General features: G+C 37.2%; 1 protein-coding gene across 2 annotated transcripts in view; it reads right to left on the bottom strand.

Annotated features, from left to right (window-relative positions):
- Positions 1-23,812, bottom strand: part of LOC132149616 (protein shisa-6-like) — an 81,804-nt gene extending 57,992 nt beyond the window's left edge. For both annotated transcript variants that reach the window (XM_059559003.1, XM_059559004.1), the window contains exons 1-3: positions 23,687-23,812; positions 22,046-22,856; positions 2,544-2,698 (exon numbers count right to left, since the gene is read on the bottom strand). In XM_059559003.1, the coding sequence (XP_059414986.1) occupies positions 2,544-2,698; positions 22,046-22,590 (700 nt within the window). In that variant the 5' untranslated portion in view covers positions 22,591-22,856; positions 23,687-23,812. The remainder of the gene's footprint in view (positions 1-2,543; positions 2,699-22,045; positions 22,857-23,686) is intronic.
- Between the last annotated feature and the right edge of the window lie 3,546 nt (positions 23,813-27,358).

The following is a 27,358-nucleotide window of genomic DNA, read 5'->3' as shown; positions in this document are numbered from 1 at the left end:
ATTATTTTTTATTTAACAAATGATTTTAATTAAAAATTAATATATATATGTGTAATGTGTCCCGGCAATTGTTCCTGGATCGTTAGATTTTGGTTCATTCACACTGCCAGTAATCCGTGCGTGTGTTCACAAACAACCAGTAAAGGTCCCGTAATGACACGGGACATCAGGATGTGACGTGTAATGTATGAGTCGAAAATGCGTTACACGTTACCTTTCATTAAAAAAATGGTGAATAATCTCAGCTTCAGTGCAGACAGTGAGGAGTTAACTGATCTCTGCTTCATTACAGTTTGCACATATTTTTTCGTCGCGAATGTTAATCTACCTTCAAAACACCCAGTAAAAGAGTTGCGCGATGACATGCGCCATCACTTCGACAAACCCTTTACGCCAGGGATAGGCAACTCCGGTCCTGGAGGGCCACTATCCTGCAGAGTTTAGCTTCAGCCCTCATAAAAACTCACCTGCCTGTATCTAGTAATCCCGAAAACACTGATTGCCTTGTTCAGGTGTGTTTAATTAGGGTCGGAGCTAAACTCTGCAGGACAGTGGCCCTCCAGGACCGGAGTTGCCTATCCCTGCTTTACGCCATTGGTTCTGGCTTTTGTTCAAACAAAGCTTGTTCCGGGACTGAACCCAGCAATCACTCAAAAAAATGAAATGTTGGGTTTAATTAAAAATATTATTTCAACAGGTTCCACACAATTTGTTTAAGTAATCTCAACAAACAATAATTTAGTTAATTTTACAAAATAAGTTTAAGTAAACTTAACTTAACAAACCTTAGTAGAGTCAACAAACAACAATTGAGTTAATTGTACATGAAAATTGGAATTAATGATGACAAAATGTTTTGATAATGCCACTTCAGAAACACCACCCCCTTTAATTTGGATTTAATAAGTCCATAACACTGAATCAATAAATAAGAGTGCAGCTGCTCAATAAAACTCAACATATAAACCATCTCTTAATTGCAGTTCATCAAACAGATCCCAAACATGTTTGAAACGCAATGTTGTATTTCCAACCATTTATTTGCATGTTTTGTTCTACAATATATCAGAACAAGTTCAGTAAATCAAACATGATTTTTTTTTTACTCACGTACCTATCTAATGGTGCTACACTTCTGCAAGAGGGTGACAGAACAACAATTACCCATAATACATTGCAAAACCCTCAGCCAATGAGATTCAAGTCTGTATTGGTTTTATTAATCTGTTACTTTTATGCAACAATTTTATGTTGGCTGAACAAATCATTTTTAAGTAAAGCTGACAATACACACTTTTTTGTTGAATGAACTAGACTAAATTAAGTTCACATTGTTAAATATTTTTTTTTTTAAGTAATCACAACATGAACGGATTAAGTAAAATTGGCAAAAGTGAAAGTACATTTTTTTGAGTGATGTTACTAGTCCCCAGTCCGGGATCGATCCTGAAATCAATCTCGGGACATGTTTGAGTTCACACAGAAGGCAATCCAGCAATTTTCCGGGACCAATGTGCAGTGTAAAAGGGGCAATAGACAACTTTATATTTGCATTCATGCATTTGGTAGATGCTTTTATCCAAAGCGACTTGTACTACATTGAAGGTATGCAGTTTATCAGATCATGCAATCTCTGGGAATGAAACCCATGATCTAATGCCGGGGTTAGGGTTAGGCACTTCAGCACAGTTATTCAGCACTGAATAGTAATGTTTGTCTGAGTTCAATGCTGTAAATTTACTCACTCACTGCCTCATTCAGGACTCAAACCTTTAGAGCAGGTGTTGCCAAAAGAGCTGCAGCCCTGCAGAGTTTTGCTTCAACCTTGATAAAAACTCACCGCCTGTAGCTTTCTTATAACACTTAGACCTTGATTAGCTTGTTCAGGTGTGTTTAATCAGGGTTAAACACAGGGTTAATCAGGGACCAAAACTCTGCAGGACTGTAGTTGGCCATCCCTGCTTAAATCTTTGCTGCTGAAACATCCAGGGCAGGCAAAAATAACAAACAGACCACAGTCCAATTGAAATAGTTGCCTTTTAAGGTTCTTTACAAGATCCAAATAAGACTTCAAACCAAATTATTTTGGACGTGAACATGCAGCGCACCAGGCCAAATCACAACCTTTTGCAATTTAAAAACATGAAGCCATATCACAATTTCAATTGCAGGTCTATTTAACTCTCAACCCCCATCTGCATGTGTGAAACCCTCCTCTACTGTATGAGCAACAGGTATACTCTTTTTAATTTGTAGACATATTAATAATCTCTTATTGAGATTAACCCATTGCCATGGTCATTTATTTTACATTTTTGGAACATTCCAAAAAGAGTTCCATATTCATGAATAAAAAAATTAAATAAAACTAATCCTTTGAGAACCACATTCATGTTCCATTTACATGTTACATGGAAAATGTTAATGGTGACTTCCCAACAAATAAATAAATAAATACCACGGTACATTTATAACATGGTACATTTAAGTTAGTTTGTAAAACATGGCATTTCCATTGAGAACACAGAAGTGCCGCCACCTACCATGGCTGTTTTTGTTGTGCACTGGTGTGAAGTGGTTCTTGGATGTCCGTATAGGCGTGTTCTCTTTGGGCGAGGTGTCGATAGTGGCAATGTTTTCATGCTCGTACTGTGGTATGGGAATGGGTCCCTGCTGTCTCAAAATGTCCGCCAGTGCTCTGCAGGAAAAAAACAAAATGTCAATGATAATTTAACTGATCTCAAAAAGAAAAAAAAACACCATCCATATTCAGCTCAGCTTTGAAATAAAGACTTGTTTAGCGTTTCATCCAGTTTAAAGATGCAAACACATCAGTTCCCCCAAGAGGTTTAAGCCAATTTGCTCCTTTTATGCTATTGTTTCTGTTGTTTTCCCATTTGTGGAGGGTCTTGTCTCTTGCGACTGGCAATCCTTTTCTCTCTCTCTCACACACACACACACACACACACACACACACACACACACAACTTTAATTGTGCTTTGTGTTATTATGAACAGTGGAGGTTTAGTGTCTCAGGTTTTCGGGACCTCAGGCCTGCAAGCTCTACAGCAGCAAACAAAAGCCATTAATCAATGTTCCTCCTCAATATGGCATTAGAGCAACACACCCCACTCACACCAGCCTAATGGGATTCAAATTCTATTAATGTTTTTGCTCTTTGGCCCGAAGGACATGCTTTCTGACTAGAGACCCAACTGCCTCATGGATTTTCTGCGCAGCGGCAATCAGAGAGTCTGCTGGCTGGAGTTAATGGTGTTTTCTCAGTAATGCAGTTTTCGGAGCATGTGTAGTTATGTGGGGCTTCATCAGGCAAACTTTGTCATTCCAGACAAACTTTGTAACTTTGGGATAGTGTCGCCTTAGTGCTTAAAAAAGAGGAAGTTGGAGATCCAAAAGGATGAATAATACAGTACATGTTTGAATGAGATCTGAGAGCTGTAAAGTAAAATAAAAGTACTGTAAAAATGCTACAGTAAAAGTAAAAGTTCACTTACTCTGAATGGGAAAAAAACATAATAAATCTATCAAGGTATTTCATGTAATTTTACAACAAAACACTTTCAAATTCGCCATGTTTATAAGTGAAAAAGAACAAATCATCTTTGAATTTACCATGAAATTTACTTTCCCAGAATGGGGCCTCAAATTTTCACTCCAAACAAACTTCGGGATAGTCTTTCTTTTCGTGGTAAAATACCAAAATGTAGCAGGTTCTTTATTCATGTTTGCACATATCAATCTTGTGTGAAGATGCACCAGGTTTCATCTGGTTTAAAATGGTTACAATGTGCAAAGAACAAATTAATTAATGTCAATAAGATCTGAGAGCTGAAAGATTATCATAATTGTAATATTAAAAGACTGTAAATATACTGTGGTAAAAGCTCCCTTACTCTATACAATGAAAACACATTTCATTTTATATAATTTTACCACAAAATACAGTTTTTGTCAGTGAAAAAGAACAAGTAATCTTATAACCATACAAATGACACACCCAGAATGGGACCTTCATTTTCTCACTTCAGATGAACTTTTGATGTATTTGATGTAATTTTTGGATGGTGTTGTTAAAGATTAAAACTAGTGACCAAAATAGTGTAGGTTTCTCATTCATATTTGCACATATTCCATCTTGGTATGTGAATATACATAAGGTATGAAGTACATGCTGGTTTTAACTGGTTGGAATGTGCAAAGCATGAGATCTGTGAGCTACACTGTAAACATTACTGTAAATTCAGGGTGGATCAGGAAGCCATGGCAGATCAGGGGACTCGGGACACCATAGCAGATCTGGAGATTGGGAGGCAATGGTGGATCCTCCATGGCCTTAGCTGGCTCGGCCATGGGCATAGAGCGAGCTCTGGGGCTAGCTGGAGATCAGGAGCCTTCCCTGGGCTGATCGGGAACTACCAGCTAAACACATGACACAATGGGACACACCCATTTATATATGTGTGTGTGTTTGTGTGTGTGTGTGTTGTTGTTGTTTTTTTTGCTGGGGGGGGACAAATGAATAAAGAGTTTTGTTTTGCAACAAACAAAACTCTTTATTTGAGTTTATGTTAAGAAACTTGTAAGTTGTACATTATTTCAACACTTTCTGTGCTTATTAGAACCAGACGATGCATCATAAAAATTAATAAACATTTTTTATCTCAAACCGGCACACATTAATACGGCGGGATCCAGTAGACCCGGAGGCCATCTCTCCCCTGAAATGGCATTTTAACTGTGTCAGTGTCAGCGTATTTGCTCTGCCTTGCGGTCCACATCTCTGAGCACGCTGGAGAGACAGATAGAAAGAAAGAAAAAAAGAGAGAGAGAGAGTGTGACTTTGGAAGAAATTATAATTAGTCTTTCCCTTCCAGGAGAGGGCCTTTTTTAACAGAAGTGGGGGCGACCTGGTTTCACTGGCCCAGTTGGCTGTAAGGCTCTAAACACAGCGCTACCGTTTTACCTTCTTCAGCTCAAACACCGCAGGACTGGGACGCTTTCAGGCCCTTACGGCCTGGCTACATTAAACTACTTGAGTGGGCTTTTTTTACTGTAGTTTTTATGCATCCCGTTCACTCATTTAGAGATTTAGAACAGTTTAACCCTCTGGAGTCTAAGGGTATTTTTGGGGCATGGAGAAGTTTTGTCATGCCTTGACATTTGTGCTTTTTTCCGTTTCTTATAAATATCTAAATGGGTAAAGTCTAATCTCACTGTAATCAGCACAAACTGGGCAATAATAATATGTGAAATGCATGCATGTACATTGTTGTATTTTAAAAAAAAAAAATGTTATGCGTGGTTAGTGAAAAACTAAAAATGTTAAATCACTTGAATAAGGCCATAAAACACATACAGAACATTGGTTCCTGGCATTTTTGAGAACTGGAGCTTGTAGCCTAGAATTTTTCTTTCTAAATTATGTGAAAATCATCTTGTTTACTCACTTACAGAAAACAATATATTGATTTAAATTTTCTAAGACACTTTTTGTTGGTAAAAGTCATATGTGAGTAGGCGTCAACTATCATGAATATCTTTGTGATTTACACCTGAGAAGACAAAGGCCTGCATAATGAGCTGCATAATGAGCTGCATAATGAGCCTTTCAGTCAGCTGTGCCACTGAGAGGGAAGAGTTACAAGAAAGAATGCGAGGACAAAATAAATCTATATAGTTTTATGTTTGTAGTTTATTAAGAATATATTTAATTATCCCACAACATAATAATAATAATTCATTACATTTATATAGCGCTTTTCTAGGCACTCAAAGCGCTTACATAGACAGGGGGTATCTCCTCATCCACCACCAGTGTGCAGCATCCACCTGGATGATGCGATGGCAGCCATAGTGCGCCAGAACGCCCACCACAGAGAGACAGAGTGATGAAGCCAATCAGCAGATATGGGGATTGTTAGGAGGCCATGATGGTCCGAGGCCAATGGGCGAATTTAGCCAGGATGCCGAGGTCACACCTCTACCCTTTTCGAAAGACTTCCTGGGATTTTTAATTACCACAGAGAGTCAGGACCTCGGTTTAATGTCTCATCCAAAGGACGGTGCTTGTTGACAGTATAGTGTCCCCATCACTACACTGGGGCGCTAGGACCCACACAGACCACAGGGTGAGCACCCCCTGCTGGCCTCACTAGCACCTCTTCCAGCAGCAACCTAGTTTTCTCAGGAGGTCTCCCATCCAGGTACTGACCAGGCTCAGCCCTGCTTAGCTTCAGTGGGAAACCGGTCCCCACTGTAAACATAATTGAATATCCACTTGGGGGAGCAGTTAAACAGTTTATTAGAACAATCAAAGCTGACTTTCAAACTAATTTTTTGGCATCATTACTCCAGTCACACAATCCTTCAGAAATCCTTTTAACAATCTTATTTTCTACAAAAAAAAAACATTTATTGTTATTATTATTATCATTATTATTATTAATGTTGAAAAGAGTAAAAAAATCTGTATCTGAAATCTGTACGATTAAAACTGAAAGTGTAATTTAAGTTATTTTCAGGGTTATCATGAGAAAATGACTCATAACACGTATCCGCGTTAATCGACTCCACGTAACTTTATACATCCCATCACATGTAAGAGTTTTATCACCTAACCAGCATATCAAAGAATAAAACAATGCTCCCGGTTCAATAACAAAGATCTTAAGCTCAAAAGAATTTGTGACACAAAGTATATATTGTTTTAAAACTGTAAGACACAGAGAATAGTGTGAAATAATCATGCAACAGTCTTTTCTGTGTTGAGTTTTAGTCTTTTAGCTTTAACCAGTTAAGCCCAAATGCTATTTTGGGGATTCCGCCTGGAATTTTCCTACCTAAATTTAAAAGCTTGCCATACCTACATACAGAGGTGTACATGCAAAAGTTTGGTATCATTTTATTTCAAAACCCTTTGAAATTACATAAAACACTGTTGAAATAGATAAAAAAGATTTTATATGTTGTCTGTGTTATAATAAATAGGGAAAAAATAAGGCGCTTTTTTTTTTATATATATAAACTGAAGCTTGAAATTGTATAGCTCAGGCAATGAAGGGCCTAGCAGCTTCAGACCTATTTTATGTGTTTCTAGCAGATGTAAACTAAAAGAGGAAAAAGGAAATTTCTTTCTATCATAATCTATGCAAAAAGTATTCTATTCCAACTGAAGGAAGGAATAATACCATTTTTGCATACAATTTCCGCCTGCCCAAATTTGTAGTGTCCCAATGTTTATTTGCCATGGAATACATGCAATATCTTTATATCATTTTACAGAAAACACTTTGAAGTTACACAAAAAGCTTCTGTTTGTGACAAATAGTATTATTTATGTTGTTTCACATATGATAAACCACCTAAATACAAGCCACTTTTTTTGTGTGTGTGTTCTAAACACTGTCTTTAAAGGTGGATAACTCAAAACTACAAACTAGCAAACTGCTTTAAATTATAAAACATATCTGGTCTATCACAATATAAAATAGAATCCACAATCTCCAGCTTCATATCATTTCATTTATGTCCATTCTGTATTGGTCTAATGATTATGGCCTCTGACCTGCATCCCCATCACTGCGTCCTTTGTTTACTCACATCTCTCTGTTTGTTTGGACGCGCAAATCCGCTCCCCGAAGCTTGTACACGACCTTCGGAGTGTCAACAAACAAATATATGTTCATCCACACAGCACTGTAATAATCCATGTGTATTTACTGTACTTTCACTGAGATGCATCATGTACAGTACTTTTCTGTCAATAAACAGTTTACCCTATTGTTAGCGGAGCTTTCACGCTTCAAAATAAAGAATCAAATATATAAAAGTAACTAACACGCGTATAGCCTCACCAGATGCGCGTCCTGTCCTCTCCACGGCGACGGTGGTCATCCATAACTTGTAGTATGATTATTATACATTTGATAATCACCGCGACGCGCCTCCTCAGACCTTTCCGCGTGTGATCTGTGTTTACAAACAGCCGAGAACACAATATCCCATTGGCCACTGCTTCCCTGGCGGAGAAGGAAATGGTCACTCACTGCCCACTCCCTCCCCCCCGCTGTTGGCGCCAGGCGGCAAGGAAGTCGACCGGAAGTTGAAGTCGGCCGCGTGCCGCCATCTTGTAGCAGAACTTCACTTGCGTTAGCATTCCCATTGACTCCCATTCATTTTGGCGTCACTTTGACAGCGAATAACTTTACATCTGAAGCGTTTAAAGACTCAATTTGTCCATTATTTATTTCTAAAGATACACGACAATGTATAAAGGGCTCCATTACCTTCTATGTTACATTATGGCCCCGTAGAAACAGTTTTTGTAAAAATAGGCTAACGATTGCGTCATAACCACTCGACTCTCTGTCACATTATCGTACAGACAGGAGGAGAAGCACGCAGGCAATTAACTTAATATGGCGTACTGGCGTTACATTTTAAAATACTATATAAAATAATTAATCAGAATACTTACTCCTGTTCACTCACGCCAAAGAACTCCCCGCTCAAGCTCGCCGCCTCTGCAAGATTAACGATGGCAGTTTGCACGCACAGCCACTTAGAAGATTTAGACAGGTTGCTGACATCATCAAGCTTAGTTTGAGTCTGCGCGTCAGAAACAGAAGTGCTAAAAAACGCTAAAAATGGGCTTCACTTGTCTCAATTGAGTTCCAATGGGGTCGCTGTGTCCATTTCTTTTACTGTCTATGGTTGGGGCAGAGGTGTCAAATTCAGCAGCTCTGACTGGAGCACCCGGCTCAGACTGACAACTGAAGGGACAAATAGTGCTTCACAAACGAGATCCGATTGATATATTATAAGACTGCTGCTCAGGCCCATCATTTGATATGGAGAGCGTGTCTGGCTCAAGAGCGCGTGTTTTCTGTATGTGCGCAGAAACGTAAAAATGGTCTTGTTTGAAAGAAGAGAATCTAATCTAAAAGATTATATCGAGTATATAGGTATTTGTGGCTGTTTGCGGCTGACTGAATCGGTGCTACGAGGATAAATAATAATTTGCACTGAGGTGAGAAATTTTACATCGCGATTCTGTTGAAGATAATTCGATCTGTGATTGTCACACAATAAAATGATCTACATCGTCAGATTCATGAGAATGAGCGCTTTCTTGTGATATATGATTTGACTGTTTTGTGAAAAATATTTTAAATACACATTCTTATGAAAAATTATTCACAATCGTTAGACGGAAATTTGTGTGTGGGAAAAATATATTTGTTAGCTTAATTTTACTACTTTATGAGTTATAAAACCCCAATGAATGGCATTCTCTGTAAAAAAACACTCTAAGCTTTCAAATGAACCCATATATGGGCTGATACAATTTAAGGAAGGCTTCTCAAGTGAAGCACGAACATTTTGCATGCTATTTTTGGACCCGGTGCCGGGTCTGCAGAGTCAGCCCCTATTATGCCATTTTTAAGGTTGCTAATACTGTTTTATGAGTTTCCTAAAACAGGTTTACATGCATGCAAAGTCAAAAAAAACACATTAGTTTTCTCAGAAAATAGATTTTTACCTAATTTCCAAATGATTCATAAATGACTCGTGTGAAGCAGTTCAAACAATCAGTCTCTAGACCCTCAATGCTGAGATTGGTCAGATGCCACAGTCTTTGTGATTGGTCCAGAGCTGATAGACAATAACTTTATTTATCGTGCACTGTTGGCTTCACAGCTTTGCAGATAGTTTATGTTCACATACAGCTACATGACACACTGCATGAAAGGAAATAGTCAAAAAAGCATAATAGGGGCACTTTGATGTCATGATCCTTGAAAAACTTTTAAACAGCAGTCATTTTCACAACATGCACAACCTAAAAAAAGGATAATTTTGACAACTTCACAATCAAAAATGCATTTTTGTATATGCGCATATATATATATATATATATATATATGCATGCACACACACACACACACACACACACACACATACACACTGTTTTACTGAAAAAGATAAACTAAATGCACTGTGTATGTGTGAATGCCACACATACAAACTTCTCTGTCTCAGCAGATCCTCATCAAAAGTCATTCAGTTGACTGGTGTTAATATATGCAAGATGATGCTAACAGTAATTTTGGCCTAAGTGCTATCCTGTTTGCTCTAAAGACACATCCAAACATCAGTGTGAGTTAATTACATCCTCACAAACACCCAGATGCAGCCTCTGGGGATGGACGTGCACCGTTTCCCAACAAATCAAGGCCAATTTCCCTCATTCCAGCACATGAATTGGGTTGAATATTGAAACATAAGTCAGCTTTAGATACATGATGTTACTACAGCGTGAATTAGACACTCTAATTCAATCATTAGACACTCACACTAATTCCAACTCTGGTTACATGTTTAAAACGCATGTAAAATTACCAGTGATTCAAGTAATGATGCATTTAAGCTAAATACAATTATTTTTGCCAGACCTGCCAATGGCAAGTGAATTTTTAATCCAGAATGATGTGAGAAGACAAGACTCATGTTCCTGATAATGTCACCGCTAAGAAACAATTAGACGGCTTCATAATAAAAAATAAAAAAAACTTCTCAATATGTCACGTTACTGTAATAGAGAGAAAATAGTTAAAATAGATACATGCTCTTTGATGAATCGACAAATATGTCTGTGTTTAAGATGAAAAACTCTTGGAGCAAGTAGTCTGAAAATGAAAGTAAACCAAATTTAAGTAGGCGAATCTCATTGCACAGTTCATATTTCACTCCAGAATTAAAAAGAAATTATATTTTGCCTAAATAAAATTAGGTTTATTTCTAGGAGCCGATTTGGGAAGTTCAATTCAGTATAAAAAAATCTACTTAACATAAAACAATTTAAAATATAAATAATTTAAGAAACTTAAATAATTAATATATATTAATTAATATATTAATATATATATATATATATATATATATATATATATATATATATATATATATATATATATATATATATATATAATTTTTTTTTTTTTTTTTTTTTTTTTTTTTTTTTTGAGAAATTAAAAGGATTGGATGGGAATTTTACTTAATTCTCCTAGAACTAAAACTAGAAATTTATTATTATATATACATTGGAATGCATGATAATATAGTTTTAGTTAAAGCTATTGTTCTTGGTGTGAAGGGTCTCAAATATTTCAGCGAAACAGGGCTGGCCCAGGATCTGTTGTTGCCCTAGGCTAGATTTTAGATCCAAGTCATGGTATTTTTCAGAAAACATTTAGACACTTTCTGATGAATTTAAAGCAACTGATATTAACTGATGTAACTGATATTAAAACAACTTTACAGAAGCTTAATTTTATTTTAAAGAAAGTAAAGTAAAATTAAATAAACAGTTAACTCAAGCATTCCATTAAAAACATTCCACGGTGTCAGTGTTGCCAGTTTAGATGTTTAGGCTGTTTCAAAATACTACATAAATATCAGTTAATTAACTTATAATGTGTGAAAATAATGTGTTTTTTGAACCTTAAACCACATAAACACATTGCATTACACCAAATAGACAACATAATGTTCTTTTTAGAAACGTCATATTACCCCTTTAATATATGGGTGTAGGACCGCACGATGGTCACAAGAGGGTCCACTTCCAAAAAAAAAAAAAAAAAAAAACAATTCCCTGCTGTGCCCCCCAGTCATTTTACACCCTAGGCAACGGTCTATGTCGCTTATGCCATGGGTCGGCCCTGCAGCAGAACATGCTTTAGACCTTTGACCTTTGTTTAGGATCATCAGTTCTAATTTGTGCAAAATGGGTCAATCAGAAGACTAGTTTATTTCCGAAAGCAGTGAAATGGAGAACAGTTAAAACAGAGCGCTCCTTCTGGGCAAAAATGTCAGGGCTCACTCAGATTGCATCGGCGCGTGTTCCTGAGGAGACTGATCAATACGAGGTGCTCGGATCACCCGCGGAGACTTTCAAACCACGGCCTCTCTGTCCCGCTGAAGGTCACTGGCGAATCTGCATGTGCCGAATGCAGCCACCATCTCTGTTAACCTCTCCCACCTCTCTGCCAATGCTCACACAGACCTCGGGGGCCCCAGGGATCTGTGAAATATACTGTTATTCAAACCGCAGCTTTTTGGCAGCAAGCTAATCTTGTGTTCCACTCAAACCGCTCATGTACGGCTGTCAGGTTATAAAGCGTAAAGCTTTAGCATCACCACCGAACCGGTCCGGGCAATCTGATTGGCTGATATGACATGAAATGAGAAATCAAAATTCTCTTGCTCTTTTGACATGTAAGAGGTCACTGTACTATAAAAACATCCTGTAAGTTTCAGAACTCAGAACTTTCACGCTAGTCTAAAAACAGCTTATATTGAAGCCAAATCAGCTAAAACAACAGGATGTGAAATGTTCCACTTTATGATATAATAGTGTGGCCAAACTCCGCCTCCACAGAAGAAGATCAATGCCTGCTTCTACATCACTGCCTCGTTAGCCCCACCCTACAATTCTACATCACTGTCTGTTTAGCTCTGCCCTTGATTCACTCATGTAGTGTAAATAACGAGAGAGACAAATGCAGATCTATGCAGAAATCAAACGATAAAGATGTCCAAAGACAACAAGATGCTGCAGTGCCAAGTTATGGAAAAACAGTCTTTGCATTGCCTTCCTTCTGATCCCAACATTAGGAAAGAGTGGATGAACTACATTTTTAGATTTGACTTTGCTCACATATGTTATAACAGCACACATTATAAAAATAGAGTTCCCAGTCAAAAATGACCAGTCTACCAAAAAAACAGACAAACAAAACTTTGCTTATAAAATCTTGTTATGCTATATTATTGCCAAACATTGGATTAAATGTTTTTTATCACATTTTTTTCTTTCACTTAGCACAGGTTTTGTATTTCTTTTTGGAACTGATGGATCGTAGGCCTCATCGATCTGAGCTTCTCCACTTCAGTTTTTGAGTAAACATTTTCCACAAATAATGCTTTATTCACTCCAAAACCGAGGTGCATAAGCTCAGATCAATGAGGCATGATCAAAGTCGATCTTTGACCATAATGCTTAAAGAACACAAACTCACAAATGAGTAAACAGTAGTTAATTGCTATTTAGATTAGTGCAAATAGTGGCATACTGTACAGTATATTGGCACTTACCGGTAAATATTGTAGTACATTATAAAACAGTATGCAATAATTATATATTAAGTTTAAATGCATTAATTGTCTTAATGTTAACTCATTTTTATTTCGGACACCACTGTTATTTATTGTAATGCTGGACATTGTTGGGAAATTTGATTACTTTAGCGTTAGAGTATAAATATATGGCCATTATAATTGGTTCACATATTAATGATTTAAGAGAAAAATTAAGTAAGAAGATAGGGTTTTATTTCATAAATAATTCTTGTTTGTCATTTAATGTAAGGAAGAAACATGTGTCTGCAGTGTTCTTATCAATTCTTGATTGGTCTTCTTTCCTCTTTAGATGCAGTGTATCATGGCGCCTTAAGCTTTATCGCTGATTTTAAACATTTAACACTTCATCGTACATTATACAGTAGAGTTTGTTCTCTCTTGCTGTTCAAAGGATGCATTGATACCTAACAGTTAATTTGAGCATCTCTACTGTATGATGTCATTTGTGACGTGAAAAGGGATAAGAACAAGATCGGCAAGGGTGGATTTAAACTTTTGTCAATATCGTAAAAAGTTACTTCTACGCATATATATATATATATATATATATATATATATATATATATATATATATATACATTATGTACAACCCGAATTCCGGAAAAGTTGGGACGTTTTTTAAATTTTAATAAAATGAAAACTAAAAGACTTTCAAATCACATGAGCCAATATTTTATTCACAATAGACCATAGATAACATAGCAAATGTTTAAACTGAGAAAGTTTACAATTTTATGCACAAAATGAGCTCATTTCAATTTTGATTTTTGTTACAGGTCTCAAAATAGTTGGGACGGGGCATGTTTACCATGGTGTAGCATCTCCTTTTCTTTTCAAAACAGTTTGAAGACGTCTGGGCATTGAGGCTATGAGTTGCTGGAGTTTTGCTGTTGGAATTTGGTCCCATTCTTGCCTTATATAGATTTCCAGCTGCTGAAGAGTTCGTGGTCGTCTTTGACGTATTTTTCGTTTAATGATGCGCCAAATGTTCTCTATAGGTGAAAGATCTGGACTGCAGGCAGGCCAGGTTAGCACCCGGACTCTTCTACGACGAAGCCATGCTGTTGTTATAGCTGCAGTATGTGGTTTTGCATTGTCCTGCTGAAATAAACAAGGCCTTCCCTGAAATAGACGTGTTTGGAGGGAAGCATATGTTGCTCTAAAACCTTTATATACCTTTCAGCATTCACAGAGCCTTCCAAAACATGCAAGCTGCCCATACCGTATGCACTTATGCACCCCCATACCATCAGAGATGCTGGCTTTTGAACTGAACGCTGATAACATGCTGGAAGGTCTCCCTCCTCTTTAGCCCGGAGGACACGGCGTCCGTGATTTCCAACAAGAATGTCAAATTTGGACTCGTCTGACCATAAAACACTATTCCACTTTGAAATAGTCCATTTTAAATGAGCCTTGGCCCACAGGACACGACGGCGCTTCTGGACCATGTTCACATATGGCTTCCTTTTTGCATGATAGAGCTTTAGTTGGCATCTGCTGATGGCACGGCGGATTGTGTTTACCGACAGTGGTTTCTGAAAGTATTCCTGGGCCCATTTAGTAATGTCATTGACACAATCATGCCGATGAGTGATGCGGTGTCGTCTGAGAGCCCGAAGACCACGGGCATCCAATAAAGGTCTCCGGCCTTGTCCCTTACGCACAGAGATTTCTCCAGTTTCTCTGAATCTTTTGATGATGTTATGCACTGTAGATGAAGAGATTTGCAAAGCCTTTGCAATTTGACGTTGAGGAACATTGTTTTTAAAGTTTTCCACAATTTTTTTATGCAGTCTTTCACAGATTGGAGAGCCTCTGCCCATCTTTACTTCTGAGAGACTCTGCTTCTCTAAGACAAAGCTTTTATAGCTAATCATGTTACAGACCTGATATCAATTAACTTAATGAATCACTAGATGTTCTCCCAGCTGAATCTTTTCAAAACTGCTTGCTTTTTTAGCCATTTGTTGCCCCCGTGCCAACTTTTTGAGACCTGTAGCAGGCATTAAATTTTAAATGAGCTAATTAAGTGGATAAAAGTGTAAAATTTCACAGTTTAAACATTTGCTACGTTATCTATGTTCTATTGTGAATAAAATATTGGCTCATGTGATTTGAAATTCCATTAGTTTTCATTTTATTAAAATTTAAAAAACGTCCCAACTTTTCCGGAATTCGGGTTGTATATATGTGTGTGTATATATGTATATACACACACATACACACACACACACACACACACACACACACACACACACACACACACACACACACACACACACACACACACACACACACAGACAATGATCACAATGTTTTCATTTCGTTATCACATATATCTCATATATCTCTCTTTTCTACCACAGGCTGATCATTCCAGCAGGTGTCAAAGACAGCACAGCAGCATCAATATTTAAACAAAGGAAGACGACAAGCTGAGACACAGCAGGGGTTTCTGGGTAGCTGAGAGTTGGAAAGTCATCACACGGGAAAGATGAGATCGGACAAGACTGCAACTGCCTGCCCAATCACATTCCTGATTATGTCATCACATCCAGACAATTAGACGGTATCATAATCAAAGAAACATGACATGTCGCTTTAATGAGAGAAAACAGTTGAAAGAGATACGGGCTCTTTGATGAAATGACAAATATGCCTGTGTTTAAGATGAAGAGCAAAACTCTTGGAGCAAGTAGTCCAAAAAAGAAAGTAAGCAAATTCAAGTGTGTGAATCTTATTAAGAAAATTCCAGGTCAAGTTTCACTACAGAATTTCTTTATAAGAAATTATATTTTGCATAAAAAAATATAGAAAAATATATATAGTTTGTTTCTAGAAGCTGTAAGAGTTCTTACATCTATTTAAGCACATTTTCCCCAAATAAAAATCTTTTTCAGACACAATATACATGTATTTTTAATGTTAAAATATAAAGAATTCTAATACTATGATGTCAAACAATTTACATCATACTGTACATTATTTTTTAATTAAAATAAAAGCTTTTTTTTTCATATAAAAAACAGAACTGTAGGGGAAATGTGCTCAATTATCATAAAAAATGGTGAAAAAAATGCTTTATTTTATCTGAGTCTCCCTCTCTTTTTGTGTAGGGGGTTAAATAAGTTAGAAAATGAAAATGTTTATAAATGCTCATAAATTTAAAATTAGCATTAAATGTAGCTTTCAATTCAGTATATATATATATTAAGACTTTGTGGGATTCACCCAAATAAGTTGAAAAATATAATTATGTAACACAATAGGAGTTGGGCTCTTTGTTGGCAGAGATGAGTCATAAGTAAGCTTGAATTACAACCCATCATCCATTTGAGCTAATCTGTTTTTCTCCAGTATGAGGTAGTCAAAATACTTTAGTCATCACTTTGTAATTATTTTCCATTATAACCATAGATCATGAGGTCAAACCACAACCAAACTATACTGCACTTCTTACAAAAACTCCATAGTCCTCATAATGGATTCATAGTGAATCAGCCAGAGTGGCATGAGACAGATCTTGTCCCTCATTGACCGAGGTCTCATCTCTAGTCCTATACAGACATTCTCCTCAGAGAAACCACATTTCATGCGCCTGTGCTCTTCAAACACACAAAACACACACAGCACATCAAGAACCTTTCAGCCCGGAGCTGTTTCACCACACATCTGAGCCCCTGGGTAAACACTCATAATATATTTAACTGTATTTTGGTGCAAATTACCACCATCTACATGCAGCCTAAATGAAGCAGAGTGAATTCAAAGGATAGAAATGTTAAAACAAATGTTCTGGAACATTCTGTATCCTCACGGCTCATTCTGTAGTATGAAACTTCACTGGAGTCAATGTGAGACAGTGAGCAGCAGGAACGGATGGGGCAAGTACTAAAGGATCTAAGATTGCAGTTTATCCCCCAAACCCTTTGAGAAATGTTCAACATCAATTCAGGGAAATGATTCATGATTTTATCACGATTCTTTGTAATGTTGGTTCTTACTATTTTGCAAGTTGTCTGAGCAGTACATCCAAACTAAATTCCCTATTTTAAAAACAAAGTCTTACAAAGTAACAAAATATAAAATACAAAAGAATGACAGTCAAAAAAAAAAAAAAAAAAAAAAAAAAAAAAAAATATATATATATATATATATATATATATATATATATGTATTAATTGAAAAATAACACCAAAGATACACATTACAAATACACATACTTTTCAGATAAAACAAACTGTGCTATATTTTTCAGGCACAGTATTTAGCAGTATAGCATTCAAGAAATTGAATGAACAAATCTAAAAATAAAACACTTTTATTTGTTTTAAAACAATTATTATTTATACAGTGATTTTATTAAAGCAACTGGATTAAAATTCTTAAGTCAAGAGAAATAAGATAATTTTCTCTTTGTTTTATTGTTTTATTAAATGGATAGTTCAGCCAAAAATGAAATTTTTTTAATCGTTTACTCAGTCTCAAGTTGTTTTAAAACTGAATGAATTTCTTTCTTTTGTGGAACATAAAAGTTGTTCTGAAGAATGTGGGTAACTATAACTACTATCAAAGTCAGTGGGGACCAGCAACTGTTTGGTTACCCACATTAAATTTTGGGGTGAACTATCCCTTTAATAATAAGAGGCAGCATGTTAAGTACTATTAGTCTACTGTCACTTTAAGACCTGCACACATCTAGATATAGGCAAACATTTGTTTTTATCTCAACTGTTTACTTTCACTTTAGACATAACTAACTGTGTTATGTAATATTTGTGTGTTTTAACAGAATTAGAGCAAGGCTTTAAAGCACATGCAGATAATGCAGAAAATTTACTTTTGTGATTGCGAAGTACAGTCTCCCTTGAGTGTAACTCTGCTGCTGAGTTAACATTTGATGTTAATGTATGTCGCAACAAAGTATATTGAGACGGAGGTGTCAGAACTGCAGCAAGTTGTTTTGGCCCAGATCCGGCCCACATCTGGTCCGCATGGATTTCTGCTTACTGTCTGGGCTGTTGCATTGTAGCATGATTCTTCAAAAGCAGATTGTGGTGACATTTCAATCATCAACGATCAAAAAATCATGATATCGGACACCCTAGTTTAGTCTCTAAAAGTAACATTCAACACAATAAAGTCACTGTGATCAAAGAATGTCGAGTATCATAAAATTCAGACTGCAGATTTTAGTTGTAAGGGTCTCAGTGTATATATTATAGTGTATAATGGTCACAGACTCCAATTTATATTTCTTCAGACTACGATTCCATCCAATCGTAGGAAATCAAACGTGTTTGATATTTTGAGCCGATTTTAGAATGCCAATTGTTTCCAATTGTCATGCGTCTCCTAGCAACAAGGTGCATGTTTATGTGTGAGTTTGCTGTGCTCTGAAAGATTTTAAAGTCTGGTAGTGTATGATTCTCAGTTGTTTAGTGTATGATGGCCAGTTTTTCTCTAACCATTTACACAGTCGGCAAGTGTATGATCCCTGGTGTTTTAAAAACCTGTTCAGATTTTAAAAGTGGTGTAGTGTATTCCAGCCTTACGTCCAATGGACTTCTTTTATGGTGCTTTCTTTGGGCTCATCATCGGTCCTTTGTCACTTTGCTTTGGTTTACATTAAAAAAAGTAAGTCATATACATTTGGAACAACATGAGTGAATAACAATAGACTGTTCATTTTAAAGTGGCGGTTCACTGTTTTTATTTATTTTTTTCTAGGCTTGATTGTGTTTATGAGGTGCAGTCGAACATGTTTTAATGCTTCGTTTAAAAAAAAAAAAAAACTCATTATTTTTCACATAATTTACCGTTATTCTACAATGCACTGTCCCTTCTCTGAGAAATGCGCTGATCATTTCCTGATTTTATTAAGCCCCTTCCTCAGAAATAGGCAATGGGCTCTTATTGGTTAACTACCCCAGTGTGTTGTGATTGGCTAAACCGCCCCTAGTGCGCATCTAAATGCCCTGCCCCTCACCTCAGCGGCATGTGCTATGGTTGTATTGTAAACAATGGGGTCGTTAATATCGCTTAGCAGTTTGAGTCCGATTGAGAAGCAGAGGAAGTTATTGAAGAGGATCGTGCAGAACCTGTGCAAGCATGGCTTTTAATGGTAGGCCTATGTTTTTTTGTTTGTTTTTGTTTCATACTTTTTAATACACTGTTATTTGTAAATGCTATTGCTTATGTTAGATTTTAATATACGGTTTTATCCTCATTAAAGCTTTAATACAGTATGGTAGCTGCACACGCATCCATGTTTAATGTTTCTCATAGCTTTGAGAAAATAATAGTATAATTGGAACAGTTCATTGTTGGAGCTGAATGAGAGAGAGAGAGAGAGAGAGAGAGAGATGCAGAGCATATGCATAGCAGGGGGACACAAGGAACTGTATTAAGAACCGCTGCTTTAGCAAATTGATTTGGAAACTTATGAGTCCATTAGAATCGTAAGAAGACAGAACCGCGATTCATATATGAATAGATTTGTACGCGCACCTCTAGTTTTCTCTTCCTCTTCTCAAAAGAAGTGCAGCATGGCCAGGCCCCCTTTGATGCCTTTTCCCAAGTGCGGGGTTTATCTGGGTTTGTTACGTCACAAACCCAGGAAGTAACTTGTTGTAGTCCCTACCTGCCATTTTTGTAAGAATTAAACTGCCAGAATTTTAAAGGATGATATCTACGTTTACACTGAACTTTCAGCTTCGTAACTTTGCAGAAATTGTTTATGCTCGAATAAAAGCATTACACAGTAACTAACGTTAAAAAAGTGATCAACCACCCCTTTAAGTATGCCGCTCACAGGTTTCAACCGGCTGTACAGAATTTCATTCGGTCTTCACAAATCCAATAAGCCTCATTGTGAGCGCCAACCAAACTCTTATCAGACTGCCTGAGCTTGACTCATATTTGCAACATGGATCAGTCTGATAAGAGAAGAGCAATGTGTCATCTTTAATACACTCAACAGTTCAGCACAGGAACAACTTTCCCCTTGTGAAGTGACTGGCTAAAATGGCTAAGAGTCAGTGTTATGTCATTTTAATGTGAAAATTCAATGTTCTAAGTTAACATTTTAACCTTTTTTAAGCTAAATCTAATCAATAAGCAATACAGATAAAACATGGTTGTCCTTCAAAAACCAAGACACTGTTCTCCTTTTTGGCACTGACAAACCAAAGCACTATAAATCTGTCTTATTGACAAACTGCACCATGAAGACCTAATTCCCCTCTACTACGACAGTTTACAGTTGACCTCTATCTCAACACAAGACTAATGAAATTCAGAACTAATCCCTCCCAGACGCAGACAAGTCCTAGATTTAATACAGTATGCAATTAACTATTAATATTCCATCTTAACACAGAACCCAGTGTTGAATTTGTTATCAAGACCACAAGGCTTTCACTTAAGGTCTAGTTTATCTACTGTAGGTTTCAAAAGAAATGTGTTACAAGGTATCATTCATTTCCTTATTCAGTCTCTTACACTAAAAATAATAAATCACTCTTATTTTGTACACAGACTGTACTGTTCAAATGGTTTTGATATATAATACTTTTAGGTTTCTGTAAAAAATAGTGTTTATCTGAATCCCCACATTTTTATCAAAATAAATTGATACTGAAAAGCTAATGAATGTAAAAAAAATAATAATAAAATAATACACCATTTTCATATTTCTGACACCAATATCCTCTTAATTTCCAACATTGAGAATGGACTTATATACTTTGGGCAAACACTTTTCATTCAAAATGACTTTTCTGTTGATGGTTATCCATATGCTATATTTAGAAGAATAAAAGAAAAGAAAAAGTTGTGACATTTGCCAAGTAACCCATGCTCAGAATTGGTGCTCTGCATTTAACCCATCCAAGTGCACACACAGCAGTGAGCAAGGAACACACACACACACGTTTGTTTTTGTGAAAAGTGGGGACATCTCATAGGTGTAATGGTTTTTATATTGTAGAAACTGTATATTCTATCGCCCTTCACCAACCCTACACCTAACCCTCACAGGAAGCTTTGTGTATTTTTACTTTCTCAAAAAAACTCATTCTGTATGATTTATAAGTGTTTTGAAAAATGGGGACATGGGTTATGTCCTCATAAGTCACCCTCTCCTAGTAATACCTGTGTCATACCCATGTCATTATACAGAGTTGTGTCCTGATATGTCACAAAAACAAGAGCGCACACACACACACACACACACACACACACTTTGCTCCAGGGGGTTTAGTGCCTTGCTCAAGCGCACTTCAGCCATGGGTATTGAGGTTGGAAGAGAGAGCTGTTCATTCACTCCCTCCACCTACAACTCCTGTCGGCACTGAGACTTGAACCTGCAACCTTCAGGTTACAAGTCCGATTCTCTAACCATTAGGCCACAGCTGCCCCGCACAAGATATTTATGCACTCTCACATGCATGCCTAAGTATGTTAAGAAAGAAAAATAAAATGTTCAAACAAAAATGAAAATTTACCCTCATGTTGTTCCAAACCTATATGACTTTCTTTCCACTAAATAACACAAAAGAAGATGTTTTAAAGAACATTGGGGTCCAAATAAAAATGAAAGAATGTATACCGGTTTGGAGCAAAATGGGTAGCTGAATAAACAATGAGAGAATCTTAAATATTGGGCAAACTGTCCCTTTAATGTAAAACTGCACATTTCGGTAACCAGCCTTGGGGTGGTTTAACCAGCTACGTCACCCCTTTAAAATCACTTTGTCATACTGCCAGTGCATTAACCCAAAGCTTGAGGAAGCTAAAGACATGTCTTGGACTTACCTCTGGACATTCATTTCTTGAGGCGGTCTGGTGGCTTTATCATAGGCCACTTTGGCAGAAATTCCCAAGATGATAATAAGGGTGATGACTCCACAGGTTATGTAGACAGTGGTGTTGGTTTGGTCCAGTGCAGGGTCGTACGTGTCCCCTGTGGGTGCTGGTGAGGGCGGTTGGGTTTTTATCCAGTCGGGCGTGTTGTAGTTGGTACAGACTCTCTGATCCACTCGTTTGGCTTTCACAGGACAGCAGAAGCGCAGGAAGCAGCTACCGCAGCAGTACCGGTGGTCAGTGTTGTTGCAGGCAAACTCTTTGTCGTACTGACCGCTCACGTCATAGTAGCCAAGACAGGTGTCATGGTCACCAACGATGGGCGCCTGGACTTGTGTGATCCGTCGGGGTGCCACTGTCGGAGCAACGGTGCTGTTGACCTCCTTCACCTTTGGGGGTCTCTTTGGAGGAGGTTTGCTCTGTTTGGCTGTGGATGTGCTCAGAACAAACAGTGGGTCTAGACAGACCAACAGAAGTAGGAGATGTCGTATCCCCATGGCTTCAGGTGGTGATGTGTTTCTCCTATTTTTATGATTTCTTCAAACCGGCACAGAGCCGCTTGTCATGCACTCTTGCAGGTTCTCCATTCTCCATCTCCGCATAGCATCATTTCAACAGTTCTCCTTCCTAAGGCTCTCATTCTTTAAGGCATAAGTGCTTATAGAGTCAAAACAACTACGCAATGCCCATTTCATGGTGACTGGATGGAGTGAAAAGGTTCTCAAACTTGAAATCTACTTGCTCAAGACTACATTACGTTAATCTGAAAAACAAAATATGAGAGGGAAAACAATTCAACTCTTCCCAGTTCATGTAGAAAATGCTAGGCTACATGATTTCAGCACCATGGACAGCACACATATCCGATCAGTATGTTCCTGCAAAATTCATTATACGCTCTTGAGAGAAATAAAAAATCATACTAGGTTACACATAAAGACTGTCACCACTACTTACAAAAGCCATGAATATTAACTCTATTGGTGTTACATCTGTTGTGTAATTCCATAATATGTTGCATAAAACATATAAAAAGAAATCAAAATCCCTTTACAAGTCATTAGTGTTTACACATTCACATTCAAGAATTAACAAATAAATTAAAATTAAAACTAAATTAATTAATTATTTAAATAAATATATAAACATAACAGTACATAACATAAGAGTGCAATTCAATAAAACTAATGAATTAATGTGTAAAAGCGAGGGGGGAAACTTATGATTTTAATATTTTTCATTAGAATTTCCCGTTCCCACTTTCCCTAAAAAGATTTCCGTAAAGTCAACCAAAACGTGTTTCACGTAATAACGTTCAAATTAACAGGTTTTAACAATATAATGTAACATAAAGCTAAAGTCATTTTTAAAAGCCATGTCGGTAACAGATAGCCCCTTAAGGTAACGCCTGCGCAATTTTTTTTTTTTTTTTTTTTTCCACTTTTACAGTGGAGTAGTGCGAATGAATACTCACACATTAAATTACAATCTACTCACGTTACTTCTGACACTCTACATTCATTCATGGCCAAACTAAATAGTGGATTTAACAATGGAATTTTTTTTTTTTTTACAAAAATGGAGAGAACTTACGAGTCCAGTGTGCTCGACTCCGGGATGTCCGTCACTGCGCTTCCGAAACGAACAGAGCTGAAAGAGAGATGCTCCTCCGCTCCGCTGTGTCCCGCCCCCATCTCTCTCTCTCTCTCTCTCTCTCTCTCTCTCTCTCTTTCTCTCTCTCTCTCTCTCTCTCTCTCTCTCTCTCTCTCTCTCTCTCCTACACGTCACTGGCAAGTCAGGTAATTACAAACCAGTCTCGGGTAAACGCACGCCTGCTCATACCTGCAAGCTTTCCTTAACAACCTACACGACCTCTCAACAACTGCATTAGTGCCATGGACAGCCTTTGAACACGCAAGACATGTTCGTTCATCAACATTACTTTCAGGAAAACATATCCCTTTCTTAAAACTGCACTACACCTCAGAACTTCATCGCAATCTACAATGTTTAAAAGCAGCGTATTATCATCAGGCAGTAGCCTATAGTTCGGCTGTGACTTCGGCTTCTCTTTAATTTCAGATTTTAAAGCTCACTCTTACAAACGATCAACTGTGTAAAACCTTTTGAAAATCACTAATATATACCTACATCTAATCTCACAATAAACATGCACGACGATAAACCCATCGATAAACGAAGATGGCCGTTATGACCGTTGACTTTTGAATTTTTTTTTGCGAGAAATTTTCTGTGAAGGATTGGATGACGCGTGCAAATATCAGGAGAAGGGACTTAAAGAATATAGAAACAACCAAGGCAGTGCTGTTCTACCGTGATTTATCATTATCAGCTGTATAAAGTAGGATTTACCATGTTTATCAGATATTATTAGGCTATAATTATATAAATATAAGGCCAGCAATCAACATTCGGATTACAAATTTTAGTCCCTGCATGCAGGGCCTTCTTCAGCTGACGCGGAGCCCAGTGCGGCCACACACTTGACTGCTATATGATAGCCTATGCAAAAGGATGACACAGAACAATACCTATAACTATAATATCAGTGTAGTGCAGTGATTCTCAAATGGGGGTACGCGTACTGTAGTGGTATCAAAGGACAAAAAAATTACTTCGTCAAAAACCACCCAATGGCTGACATGTAAAGTGGTCAGTCAAAGTAGCCTATACAGTGGAGATCATTATTAGAGAACAATCTATGAATACTTGATTTTTTTCTTAAATATTGTTAATAGCCATTGCTCAAAATTTAAAGTGCCACTATTATGCCATTTTTACGGTTACTGTAAATGTTTCGGAAGTCTCCTACAATAGGATTACATGCATTAAGGTCAAAAAACATGTAGGTTTTCTCAAAATATGCATTAAAATCACCACATTTTCAAGCGATTCTCAAATGATTCGTTCGAAACAGTTCAAAGCTTCAGTCTCTCTAAACCTCTCCTTTATGTAAGCCTGCTCTGCTCTGATTGGTCAGAGGGCCCAGTCTGTTGAGATTGGTTTACAGCTTACAGCGGTGTCGTAAATGATATGCCTATTTAATTTAAAAATGATAATATAATGATGTTTATCTGAAAATATAAACATCTATTATTTATCATACTTACAGGCTGTGATTCGGTGGAGCAGCTGGTCCAAATAAACAGAATACTGATCCATCTTTCAGCAGCAAGCGTGGAGAATCCCGTGTTGAACTCCCCAAGATACAGAAGCAGACGTCAGTAGAATGATGTGTTTGTGGGCGGGGTCAAGGTGTTTGCCGTCGGCCAACGTAGAACATAGGCACACATTATGCAAATGTGTTACCCTGTGACGTGTAGCCGTCACAGAACTGGGATTCGAATTACCAATTATTTTTCTAGGCTGTACAGAATCGATTCTTTATTTTGGGAAACAATAACTTTATTTATCGTGCACTTCCAGCTTAACAACTCTGACGATCCTTTACATTCACATAAAGCTACATTACACACTGCATGAAAGGCAATATTGGAAATGGGGTACTTCATGGGAATACTAGCATGGGTATACTGTTATACTAAAATTTACTCAACTGTTTAACTCTAGGGGAGTTGGAAAATAAGCCTATTTTCAAAAAGAGTGGAGTGTTCCTATAAAAGTGTTGTTCGTTTATAGAAATGTTGTTACTGGATAAACAAGAACGTACAAAGAAACAGTACATAATGTGATGCATCATGAAATGTAACTCTCAACTCGTTCGATATGCTGTACAGAGCATTGAGTTCAGCTGAGATCTGATACTTAACGATTACAAAATAATAAAAGACTGGCAGATACATAGATATAAGACCTAGATTTAAGACTTCTTAAGAAGTCAGAAAGTTCAGGAAAAGATTATGAAACCCTGACTCATCTTTATTGGGATGAGTCTTGAACTTGGACGTTTTGAACTGCTAAATAATATAAAAATCGAAATATAACAAAACGCCATGTTTTATGTCCCTAGCTTTGAAGAAAAGAAAATAAATAAAAGAAAATATTTTTTTTTTGGTTTTCTTATTCACAATAATAATAATAATTAAAAACAAACATTAATAAAAACTTTATTTCACAGTAATAATAGAGCTGTCGTTTTAGTGGAAATGGAAACTGCGGCTATTAAACAGGATGTCTCTCAAAAGTAAAAAGTACATTTAATTTGCAGACACTGTTAAAACAGAAAGAGTTTGAGGAACCTGTCTCATTTTATGTGCTCTTTGGTCTGGAGGTTTGCAAACGAGTGCTGTCTTTCTGTCAATCAGCATGTACGAGAGAAACAGACGCATAGTGGGAGGACAGATTGCCCATTAGATGTTAACTGCTCCTTCAGAACTGCAACCTCAGCAAAAAAAATAAAAAATTCCCTGACAGGTAACGTCAGCGCTGACATTGGCTTAGGAATTATGAGGCAGAAATTTCAGCTCCCTGGAAAGACGTAATTAATCACAGAGGAATATTCAGCTGTGAAGATGGTGCGCCCACACAAGCTGTTCCTCCACGGGACCTCCTATAGCTGCAGTATGCACACCGCTGGACTGTGAACATTTCAGCATTGATAACTGCTTATCACTTGACTGATTAACTGAGAACAACTGCTGACTATTTAAAAAGTTCAAACTTCAGTCTTGTTGAAGACATGATTAGTAATTAAAGCTCTGAGCCACAAGAGCGGGAATGGTAGAGTGATTTCACCACGGGTAAGAGGTGTTCTTACAAAAGATACGACATGACAAGGAGAGTATGCACTCAACAAATAAAGGTTTCCAATGGAGGTTTACGAAGATCAATTTTAGGTTCCCTAAAGAACTCTTCTGTGAATACTTTTTAAGGATCCCTTTTTTTAGCATAAAGAACAATTTGAGAAAGAGAAACATCTGAGAAGCATATCCATTTAATTGTATTGCTGTCTAGAAGAAACAATTGAAATATTAAAGAGATCTCATTTAATTTGTCTTTCCCGCATGCTAGCATCATTGTGCATTTGATGAAGAGCACCGATGTCCTCAGAGGAACCAGTGCAGTAGACTATCAGAGTCTTTTCTGCAAGCTGAATGCAAATAGAGGCTTTGTTTTTCCCTCTACCGGCACAAAACCCACTCTATTGCATTAGTGTACCTGTGTACAGTAGGTGTTAGGCCCTGTGGTTTCATCAAAGACTCACACACTTGCTTACATCTGTCGAGAGATCAGATGTGGACACATGTTGCTCAGTATCTTGTAGCAGCAATGAGCCGGATCCAC

Source organism: Carassius carassius, chromosome 9 (assembly GCF_963082965.1).
Source record: "Carassius carassius chromosome 9, fCarCar2.1, whole genome shotgun sequence".
In the NCBI taxonomy this organism is placed as follows: domain Eukaryota; kingdom Metazoa; phylum Chordata; class Actinopteri; order Cypriniformes; family Cyprinidae; genus Carassius; species Carassius carassius.
This window is presented reverse-complemented; position numbering and strand designations above follow the sequence as displayed.